Source organism: Astyanax mexicanus, chromosome 24 (genome assembly GCF_023375975.1).
Source record: "Astyanax mexicanus isolate ESR-SI-001 chromosome 24, AstMex3_surface, whole genome shotgun sequence".
In the NCBI taxonomy this organism is placed as follows: Eukaryota; Metazoa; Chordata; class Actinopteri; order Characiformes; family Acestrorhamphidae; genus Astyanax; species Astyanax mexicanus.
Genome location: NC_064431.1, coordinates 1,460,982 through 1,473,183, shown reverse-complemented (window position 1 = coordinate 1,473,183; position 12,202 = coordinate 1,460,982). Strand labels below are relative to the sequence as shown.

Below are 12,202 nucleotides of genomic sequence, written 5' to 3'. Positions count from 1 at the left end.
AGGCTGACGGCTGCCCGGCGAGCTGGCGATGAGAGCTCCAGCCGGCACCCTCATCTTCACCGAGCCGCCTTCCCTTTCAGCTCCCTGCCTTCACCGAATTACAGAATGCGGCAGGGATTCACCCCAAAATAGACCCGCCGCTCCCTTACAAGCCTGGGGATTTACCCTCGCTGATGTTATTTGTTCCTCTGGGGGGAAAAGCTCTGAGAGGCTGTGAACGGCTGAGGGTGAAAGTTATGCGGTCACATGTCTTCGCTTCGAGTAGATATGAAATACGAGTTTTCCGCTTATCTTGGCGAAGTTGAATAATGAAATGTCAGTAAACGGAAGTAGCAAACCATAAACTTCAAACATTGAGCTGGAATAGACCTGGAAAACGGGCTGAATGCAAATCCCCAAAACTGTTACATCATAGTCTACACTGGTTATATGTATACCTAAAATACGCACATAAACCCCCACAAAAGCTGTTTTAAAAAGTAACATTTAAGCAACCCTTGGCGTAGGTGAACAAGCCGATTCCAAAACCGCAAAATTGTTACATCACAGTTTACAATTCACTGGTTATATATACTAAGAGAAAGTATTTGTTAAAGCTGCTAAAACAAAACATGGTATAATATGAAATATTGAATTAAATTAGTATACAAAGCAAAACAATACAATCTTAATAACAAAAAATGTTTTTGACTAAAACCAAACCAAATCAATAGTAGATTTTGGAACATGCAGTTGTGTCGTCTTAAGCATTAAAGCAACCCTAGAACGTCAAAATGTGCTTATCTTGTGTGAAGTTGAATAATGAAAGGTCAGTAAATGGAAGAAAAAAAACATAAACCTTAAACACTGAACTAGAACAGAGCTGGAAAACAGGCTGATTCCAATTCCCCAAAACTGTTACATCACAGTTCACACTTCACTGGTTATATGTATGCCTAAAAATGTACATAAACTCCCACAAAAAACGTTTAAAAAAGTACTAGTCAAAGCTGGTAAAACAAAAAGCCAAGATATAATATGAAATATTAAATTTAAATTCTTAGCGTTGTTGAATAATGAAAGTTCAGTAAATGGAAGTAACAAACTGTAACTTCAAACACTGAGCTGGAAAACAGACTGATTCCAAAACCTTAAAACTGTTACATCACAGTCTGGTTATATGTATACCTAAAAAATGGACCCACTAGAGAAAGTACTAATCAAAGCAAGATATAATATGAAATGTCAAATTGAAAATCTTGGCGTAGTAAATAACGAGAAGTCAGTAAAGGGAAGTGAGCTGGAACAGAGCTGGAAAAACGGGCTGATTCCAAAACTCTAAAACTGTTACATCACAGTTCACACTTCAGTGGTTATACAGTATATGTGTCTAGAGGATGAAAATAGAAATACATAAAAATAGCTCATCTCTTTAAAGGAAAATCTGTGTTTTTATGATATCTGAGCATTTTGAGTCGCATCCAAACACTTTATACATTAAATAACAATGTAATATAGGCACAAAATGCATTATTAAGAAATGTGAATAATTTAAAGTTTTATAATGCATGAATATTAACGGATGTTGAGGTGGGGGGTGGGGGGTGGGGGGTGCTGTGGGGGGTCTACGCTGTGGTGGCAGGGGGATCTGCCGATCTTCCACCAGCCACTTAGACACCAACATAATCAGCTGAGCCATTAATAGCCCTGGGGCACCAGGGAGAGAGCAGTGTGACAAATCAGGAGCTGGAGCGGCCCGGTGACTTGTGAGGAAAGGAATGCTCACACTCACGCACACACACACACTCACACACACACACACTCACACACACACACACACACACACACACACACACACACACTCACACACACACACACTCGTGAACGCTCTCAATGTGAGGGAGGAGTGCTGGGACGGGGAGGGGGAACAAAAAAAAAACAGAAGAAGCGTGAGCCGCCTGTCAGACAAATGCCAAACTGCCAGTGCGTCTGCAGAGGGGTCGCTTTATCATCGTCCAGGCCTGACACCGGGCCCTCAGGATCAAGGTCCCGGCCCCCGGCCCCCTCCACCACCACACCATCACCCATTCAGCCCGCAGGCCAAACGCTGAGGCTAGCTGTCAGAGAAAACCTGCCATAGATCTAAACATCACGCATGTATACCTACTGAAGCCTGGACCATATAATATACAGTACAATACCTTCTCTTTTTCAGTGCGTTTTCTTTATTTTCATGACTGATATTTACATTGTAGATTCTCACTGAAGCATCAAAACTATGAACAAACACATGTAACTAAAAAAACATGTTTTATATTGTAGTTTCTTCAAAATAGCCCCCCTTTGCTCTGATTACTGCTTTGCACACTCTTGGCATCATTCTCTGATTGAGCTTCAAGAGGTGGCCACCTGAAATGAAAAGTTTTCCAACAGTCTTGAAGGAAGGAAGGAGTTCCCAGAGGTGTTTATTAGCACTTGTTGCTCCTTTGTCTTCTTCACTCTGTGCTCCAGCTCACCCCAAACCATCTGGATTGGGTTCAGGTCCAGTGACTGTGGAGGACAGATCATTTTTTGTTAGCAAGAACTACAAATTGCCCAAATTGTCTTTAAACAGCGTAACAGTTGTTTTAGGGCCAGGGGATGTCACTCATCAGGTACAGAAAGCTCTGAATCAAGGTGACGTTGGGGGACAATAGGGTCGCTCGGCCCCCCAACCGTCAGAAGTATGCGGGCGGTGTAGGAACTGAGCAATGCGGCATTTGCTTACCGCAGCTCTCTGTAAATAAAGAGCCGGATGAGTCAGAGTTCATCACCTGTTGTGGGTTTAAACCAACCGCCCGGATCCACCGAGCAAACCCCCCTATTAACAGTGGCTCATCATGCAGACAGCCCCGCCCACCGCTGTCGCCGCGCCGCTGTTTCGGGGGCTGATAATGAACAGATTCAGGCTCGGCGCTCTGACTCAGGAACTTTAACTCAGCAGATGTTCCTGTTGCACACGGCTAATCGCAGGACTTACATAACCCTCCACAGCGAGCTGATAATGTGTGTTTAGATGCTGGAAGAACGGCTCAGCGTGAGCCGAGCGCTGTCCCGAACTTACGTTTGAAAATCAATATCCACTTAGCAGCACAGACGGGGTCCAGAGCGGCGTCTTGTTCTACATATTTTGATAATAAAACTTGACTCAATTTGAGAGACGATCCGTTTGACAATGAATTATGAAGATATTCTGTATTTTAGCTTTAAAAAACTAATCAGTTGTTATTGGGGACTTCATAATCATTATAGTTCTGTTTTGAAGTCATACTCATGAAATATTCCAAAGAAAATGCCTCAGAAAAGTTCAAGTGACATGTAGTTACATTTTTTGAGAGGTGTATATCGGTCTATGATGTAGGGTATGCCTTAGGATTTCCGTCTGCGTGCAGGGTGTGAGTAAGCCACGCCACTTGGACTTAACATTATGAATCGCAAATTAATAGTGAAAAAAAAAACAGAAATATGAGTTATCAAGGTGAAATAAGAGCGGAATAAGACGATGGATGAGTGGATAGATGGATGCATTGAGCTTCTACCTTCTACCTGCATGTGGATGCTGTTAGCGCTTCAGCTATTTCTTCATTATTCATAATCTTTTCTCTTCTCTCTCTTCTCTCTTCTTAAAGCTGATTGGTTCCATTATCGGCATAATTAGAAGTATAAATTGGACTTAAGTATAAAAGTATTAAGTGGTTATAACATTATGCATCACAAAATAATGGTAAAAAACAGAAGTATTAGTTATCAAGGTGGAAAAAGACGGGATTAGACAATGGATGATTGGAGGATGGATGATTGGTGGATGGGTGGATGGATGGATGGATGGATGGTGGAGCTTCTAGCTTCCAATATTCAATATTTATCATCTTTTCTCTCTTTCTCTCACTCTCTACTCAAAGTTGATCGGTTCCATCATTGGCAGACAAGTATAAAATTGCCTGAAGTATAAAAGTATAAATTGGCCTTAACATTATGCATCGCAAATGAATAGGGAAAAAAATGAAATATGAGTTATCAAGGTGGAATAAGAATGGGATAAAACGATGGATGAGTGGATAGATGGAGTTTCTCTTCTGTCACTTCTCTCTTCTCAAAGCTGATCGGTTCCATCATCGGCAGACAAGTTTAAATTGGCCTCAAGTATAAAAGTATAAATTGGTTTTAAATAAATTTACATTATGCGTCGCAAATTAATAGGAAAAGAACCAGAAATATGAGTTATCAAGGTGGGATAAGATCAGGATAAGATTACAGATGAGTGGATTGATGGATGGATTGAAAGCTTCTAGCTTCCAATATTCAACATTTATAATCTCTTCTCTCTCTTCTCTTCTCAAAGCTGATCGGTTCCATCATCGGCAGACAAGGTACGAAAATCAACGAGATCCGCCAGGTATCCGGGGCTCAGATCAAAATCGGCAGTCAGCTGGACAGCACCAGCGACCGGCACGTCACCATCACCGGCTCCCCCATCAGCATCAACCTGGCCCAGTATCTCATCACGTCCTGGTAAGCATCTCCACCCCGGCCAGCGCGGTGGAACCAAAGCGGTGTCTGTGCGGTAGCAGGCCCTCCCCCTCCCCCCGCATGCTAATCCAGGATCAATGTCTCGTCTTACCCGCGGCTAATGCCTTAGATAAAGATCCGTCCGGAGAGAGGGCGGCTTCTGGACCGCAACCTCTGGCCATCTGCTAACTGCAGGCCTTCAGCCATCAATATCTCTCCTTACAGACCGGACTCTGATAGCAGGTTCCGGGAGCTTCCGTAGCCGAATCAGAGGCAGCGTGCCGCGACAGAGTGAAGGAAAGGAGGCAAAAATAAAAAATAAGCCCAGCTGAGGATTTAATTGGCTGTGTTTGAAGCCAGAAGCTTGTTTGGCTGAGCATTCGGGCCGCCTCATAGTGCTTCTCACGCTAGTGTTCTTTAACCAGCCAATAAGAGCATGAGTTCAATTAAATGTGCAATTAAATAAAATGTGCTGCTGTCACGCAAAAATCTTGTGTTTTCAAAATCTTAATGCAGATCTTAACTTCCAGGTCAATTTGTATTATATCTTTCCTATTAATGCATTAATTATGAGATTTAGACACTATAAAAGATATACTTTTATATACTGACAAAAAGAGATAGATAAAAAGATTCTATTTCTGTTTTATATTCTATTCTATTCTATTGATAGCTCCCAAATCTGTGGAATTTTAATATAACCTCATTTTATCAGGTAAATGCTAAACTGTTCAAACCCTAGTTTTGTGCCAGATCCAAATTTTATAGGTTAGAAAAGTAAAAAAAAAAAAAAAAAAGAAAAAATTGGACATAAATTATGAAAAAAGTGAAATCAGAAAGAATGAACATATTATATACAGCGATTAAATACAATACATGAATTATATTGGACCAGGTCTTTTTTTACAGTATTTAGCTCATTTTAAAGGTGAATTAGTAAATCCCTAGTTTTGTGCCAGATTCTAGTTTATAAAAGTTAATTTTTTTTAAGAAAAAATGACAAATGACATTTTTGTGGGAAATAAATATGAAAGTTTTTCTATTTATACCTCCTAAATCAGTGTAACTAATATATTAATTTAATATAACAGGAAAATTATACACTGGTCAAGCTGTAAGACCATAGAATAGTTCCTGCTAAACAGTTTATACAAGCTTTGCTGCCAGATTCAAATTAAATTAAATTAAATTAAATTAAATTATTTTCTTTTCTTTTGTATTCAACTATATTGTCATTATACCTATACTGGGTTGTACAGTACAATGAAACACCACCATGCAATATCTCTGGTGCAGTAACAGATACACGTTAGTGGAGATACAAGATTTTGCAGGACAGCTGCGATTTTATAGTCTTAATTTCTTAAATTCCTTATTTCTAATCATCAGAAAACACTGTAAATACCAATAGAAATATGGAAAAAAATTAATTACAGAAATCTAGGAATACAATTATTACACTAGTCTAGTATAGTTCAGTGTAATTACGTATATAATATAAAAAAGTAAGTATATGTGTAGTAAAAATTATATTTAAGATACACATATTCATACATATATTTATGGAAAGTAAAGCAAAGGTGCTACAAAGGCTAAAACAACCACTTTTGGTTCTTTAAAGAACTATATTTCTACAAAATTGGTTCTTTATTTAATCAAACGTTTTTTTTTCTGTGGTATCATTCAAAGCACCGTCTGTAGCACCGTCCTTGTTGCTATGCGCAGAATGTTGCTATATACAGTTGTATGGCTGTGGGTTCAGTAGTAATTGGATGTATTTTTGATATATTCGCTGTACAGTTTACGCTGCTGGAGCTGTGTTTACTGCTCCGTCCTGAATCAGAAGGTTCACAGAGTGAGTCATGAATAAATGTATGCTTGTCCCGGGTGTGTTCAACAAGCAGACTGCTGCTCAGACTCAGACTCTTCATTACAGCCTAATAAGCCCCTAATTATTATTGATTATTATTAATAACTCCAGTGTTCTTCGACGTATTGAACCTGTTTTGGGTGATTTTTTTTGCTTGTATCTGAATGAGCAGTTAATCATGAGGTGAAATGCTGTGAATTTGGTTTGTAAGGAACGCAGTTCTGATGCCCTCCACTCTGATATTAAGCTTCTTTTCCACTGCAACCGAGCGGCGTACCATTCCGCACCCCTGTTAGACTGGCTACGGTTTCTTTTTCCATTTACTGTGCTGCTAAATCAAGACCAGAATGTGCACAGCGTCTCGTAATAATGGTATAAAAAATGGATGTTATTGAATGTGTTTGGTCTCAGATTCCCACCCTGATTTTGCAAAGTTAGCAAGTTAGCATGCTAACTTTAAAAAGTAAAATATGCTAAATATGCTACAGCAGGGTTAGAACACCAGCTACTGGCCTCGTCCCAAATAGTTAGCCAGATACCGGCCTTGTCTAACATCGAAATATCAGGGTTAATACACCAGCTACCGCAAATCGCTACAGCAGGGTTAGAACACCAGCTACCGGCCTCATCTCATATGGCTAGCCAGTTATCGGCTTCGTCCCATATCGCTACAGCAGGGATAGCACACCAGCTACCAACCTTGTCCCATATCGCTACAGCAGGGTTAGAACACCAGCTACTGGCCTCTTCCCAAATGGCTAGCCAGCTACCGGCCTCGTCCCATATCGCTACAGCAGAGTTGAAATGCCATTTACCTGCCTTGTCCCAAATGGCTAGACTGTTATTGGCCTAGTCCCAAATCGCAACAGCAGGGTTAGAGCACCAGCTACCGGCCTCGTCCCTTATCGCTACAGCAGGGTTAGAACACCAGCTAACAGCCTCGTCCCAATTGGCTAGCCAGCTACCGGCCTTGTCCCATATCGCTACAGCAGGGTTAGAGCACCAGCTACCGGCCTCGTCCCATATTGCCAGCCTGTTATCGGCCTAGTCCCATATCGCTACAGCAGGGTTAGAACACACACAACTACCGGCCTCGTCCCATATTACTACAGCTTATTTAGTACATCAGATACCGGCCTCGTCCCATATCGCTACAGTAGAGTTAGAATGCCATTTACCGGCCTCGTCCCATATGGCCAGCCTGTTAATGGCCTAGTCCAATATAATTACAGCAGGGTTAGTACACCAGCTACCGGCCTCGTCCCATATCGTCGTTACGCCCTTTAACCATTCCAGAGCAGGGTCTGCTAACCGTCCTGAGAAAACACGGCTCACACTGTCTTGTAAGCGTTCCATTCCGAACCCTTCATGCTCAGAACCAAGATTCTTTATCATTTCGCAGTCTGTGGTTCTACAGTGTTCATCAGAACCATTCAGCTCTGCAGTGGAAAAGAGGCCAATGTTTCATTAACGACTTAATTCAATCAGACTCTTTCATCTCAAAGTGTTTATTCATGTCTTGGAGCTCCAGTCGTCTACCAGAGTCACCCCCAATTGGGGTTGGCGTCAAATAGCACATCCTTTAATAGACGGCGCGTTACAGAGCATTGCATCAGGAAGTTCTGCATATTGAACACACCGCGTTGCTTCATTTTGTCTATTGACCTCACAGTCACCTTAAGGTCAGCGTTCGCCCTTAAGGCGAGGCAGATATGGTCAGGTGTGGTCAGATGTTGTCAGGTGTGGTCAGGTGTGGTGGAACCAATGTTCACCTGCATTTGCAATGGATACCGTATTGCCAAATGCACATTTTTATTCTCTCTCTCTCTCTTTACCACCGAGTACAGGTTCGGGAAAAAATCCTAATGAATTTAAAATCGTTTTGTTTCTTTTCCCTAAGCCCCTACCCGAGCCATCACCCCAAATTAAACAGCACCTCCCCCATGAGTGCCAAGGTCCCCCCTCAAATAATCTGTTGCAACCTCCAGCAAAACACACCTCTCTTATGATTTTTTCTTTTTTTTTTTGTTTCGTTTTGTTTCTTCATTTTTTCTCTCAATTTCTTTCTTTAACATGTCTTTTATTTAACCTTCTAACCCTTCTCCATCCGTGTCCCCTCCCCTTCCACCCTCCGTCCCTACACCTTTCTCCCTCCTCCTCCTCCTCCTCCCTCCTTCCTTCCCTCCCTCCCTCCCTCCCTCCTTCCTCCCTTTCCTTCCCTACCTTGTACAGTTTAGAGACCGCCAAATCCACCGCCCAGTCCTCCTCCATGTCGACCCCTGTAGACCTGAACATGAGCTTCACCCAGCCCGCCTCCCCTGCCTCGTCCTCCGCCGCAGCCCTGGCAGCGATGGGCGGCCTGCCCCACGCTCCCATCCTGGGCGCCCCCTATGCCCTCCCCCTCTCCAGCATCCTGGGAATGAAATCCGTCCCCTTCCTGGCACTCTCCACGCCCACTGCCACAGCTGCCGCCGCCGCTGCCGCCGCCGCCGCTGCAGCCCCGGCCCACGGCACCCTGGCCTCCTACACCGCCAAGATCTCCTCGGCCAACGGCATCAAGAAGCCGGAGCGACAGAAGTTCGCCCCCTACTGATCTCGCCGGGGAAAAGCGACGGGAAAAAAATTGTACCTTCCGTACGTACCTGCGTAGCTACGTAGGTCTTGTTCCAGGGACGAGAACCGGTGAGGGATTCCTTCAGCGGACCTCCTTCCCTCTCCTGCCCATTGTAGCCGTGTAATCCAGAGAACTTACCTTCTTTATTTTGTCGTTTTTAATTTGTTTCTTTGTTTTTTTTCACATTTTTTCACTTTACTGTTCTGTAGACCCGGAAAAGGTACTACTAAGACACTAAAACACTGTACGTGGACGACGTTATCTTTACGTCTGTTTAGAGATCCATCTATCTAGTTCTATTTATGTTTTCCGGCTCCAGAAGCCTCAAAAAAGCCATAGCCTAATCCTATTCTTAATCCTAATCCTAATCCTGATCCTAATCCTGATCCTGATCCTAAATTTGTTCCCCTGACTCCTGTTGTTACTATTATCATTATTATTATTATTATGATTATAATAATATACTCATCTATTGTCTGCTCTTATTTATTAACACTTATAATTACAATTATAATATTATTACAAATACTCCCACTGAAGAATTTTTGAGTTTGTAAAAAAAAGTTACGACACTGGGCGACTGATGCTAAACACTTCTGTATCAGCTTTTATACAAAAAATGTCTGTGTGTATGCTTCTGTATACAACTTTCTCATTTTTTTAAGACTCTTTAAACGATGTATAAAAAAAAAAGACTTTTTAAGAAGACAACAGATTTAAACCTCGCTTTGTGTTAATGTTTGTTTTTAATGTGTTGTATTTTTCTTTTTTGCGTTGATTTGAGAACGAGTTATTTATTTTATTTATTACGACTTGTCATTTTCTTTTTTTTCGTTGCAATCAATGTTTTGTTTTTCATAATGACACACACATATGACACACACACACACACACACACACACACACACATACACATACACTAAAAAAAAGAACAAAAACAGTTGTTTCGAGGTCCGTGTACTTTTGGTTATTTGTTTCTTTTTTTTTTTTATCTTAAAAACAATTCTTGAAATTTTAACATTTTAATAATGGGCCATTTCTTGTTTGTTTTTTTTTTTTCATTCTGTTTTTGTCAGTGGAAAGAAAAAAAGGTTACTTTTTTAACATAAAACAAATAGAAATGTAATAAATTAATTTAATTTTTTTTTTTTTTTTTTTACAAAAATAGACATTTTTGAAAGGATATTAATAATTAAATAAAACAAATTACCAAATGTACACAGACCTTCCTGCCCTCATACCTTTTCTCAAGGTCCTATATATACAGTATACGAGTTAATTGACTACTACTATTGTTGGATGGAAAGTTGTTGGATGTTGCCATGATATGATGATATATGATAATATGATAATATGATAATATGATGATATGATGATATGATAATATGATAATATGATGATATGATGATGTGATGTTGGAAACTCTCTAAAAAGTCTAATCTCTATATAAAAAAAGCTAGGATGTGTTTTATTTAGCTAACAAATGCTAACAAATGCTAATAAAAGCTAAACAAGAAACGCTGAGAAACGCGACTGACGGCAGACGGCAGACAGAGGCTACTATGCATGGTGACCGGCCTTGTCCGAAAACTAAAGCTGCATGTTGACTCCGCCCACTCACTTTTTGACTTTGTGTCACACACACACACACATATACACCAACACACACTCTCTAGCTAAAACAAACAAACGCAGCCTCAAGGTAACAAGCAGAAGCAGTGTGTATCAGCAAAGCAATATAACAATAATAATAATAACTGGACAATACAAAAAGCGTACAGAAAATGATTTAAAAACTATAAATGCGCACTATAAAAATGTGCAACACCACACACACTGCAGACCTAAACCTAGTACATGTGCATCAACTGTAGCTATCGTAGTCTGTATGACTGTTTTCATCCACCACAGATTCTATTCTAGACTTTAGTTCAGTTCTATTTTAGTCCTCTCTTCTTTTTTTACAAATATACGAATATATAACTCACTTATTTTTGTAAAGCCAGATACAGTTATGAATTGAATGTGGCCGTGGACGACTCACAGATATAAATCATCATCATTCGTGTTCTCATCATTTAGACGTGGTAAACTTCGACCCTGTGTTTGTGTTCTCGTTTTTTCTCGTTTCTTTTTGTTGTATTTTCTCTTTTTTTATCGTTTTTTTTTTGTTTGTTTTTTTATATCCACTGTCTCACATACTCTCATTTGCATGAATTCTTGAACTTGGCGTCTATGCAAAACATCTCTTGATGGGTTAAACGAAGTATCCTGTGCCACGAGTCATTGACAGCCCTCAAAAAAAGAAAGAAAGAAAGAAAGAAAAACAGAAAAAGAAAAGAGTACCACCCCGTCGAGGAAAGGGCTACGGAGAACAATGAGTGAATGAGGTGAACTGCAGGAAAAAGGGTAAAGGGCAGCGATGCCCCGCCCTGAACTTTGGCAAAACGTGGTTAAAAACACGTGATATATACTATATATTTGTTGTATTCTATCCATTCTCTCTCTCTCTCTCTTTATCTCTCTCTTTCTCTTTCATTCCAAACCTTAACTCACGTAACCACCATGTATACCTGTATAAAAAAAGCCACCACTGCGTTACTATATGCCATGCAGCAGCGTTGCACTTGAACATGATGATTCCACTACGGCCAAACCAGAATCCAGTGTGAAATGTTCAACTGCTTGACTACTTTTCTTCAAAACGTCCCGTTTTGATCGTTTTTGCATCCTGAATTTCTTCACGTCGTGTGTCGCCCCGGCACCAATGTGACTCTTGAGTTTTCGCGTCATTCATCAATGCCATAGAAAAAAAATAAAATCAATACTGTATTAACTTGATCCTGGTGGGCTGCTCTTCATTTATACGTGTCTTTTATTGAAACTGACTAAACAAGCATCACACATTTTTTGAAAAAAAAAAAAAATTTTTTTTGATCATTCAAGAATTAATATTGTTTTTTGTTTTTTGATTATGGAAAAAAAAGTATTTTAACACACCCCTAAAAAACAAGCATAAAAATCGATAACTAAAAAATTTTCATTGTGTTTTTTGTTGGTTATGGGAAAAAGTAGCAAAAGGTAGCATTGATTAAAAGGGGTGTCCATAAACATTTGGACTACAAATGTGTGGGTGTATGTAGTTTAACACATTTTTACAATAAAAAAAACAACACAACAAACATTATAAT

The 12,202-nt window shown here is 40.3% G+C and overlaps 1 protein-coding gene across 4 annotated transcripts in view; it reads left to right on the top strand.

The window, feature by feature from the left end:
* Nucleotides 1-11,852, top strand: part of pcbp4 (poly(rC) binding protein 4) — a 123,987-nt gene extending 112,135 nt beyond the window's left edge. For 3 of the 4 annotated variants that reach the window (XM_022682214.2, XM_022682213.2, XM_022682212.2), the window contains exons 14-15: nucleotides 4,361-4,530; nucleotides 8,630-11,852. In XM_022682214.2, the coding sequence (XP_022537935.1) occupies nucleotides 4,361-4,530; nucleotides 8,630-8,990 (531 nt within the window). In that variant the 3' untranslated portion in view covers nucleotides 8,991-11,852. The other variant, XM_022682215.2, reaches the window with a different exon arrangement.
* Nucleotides 11,853-12,202: the final 350 nt, after the last annotated feature.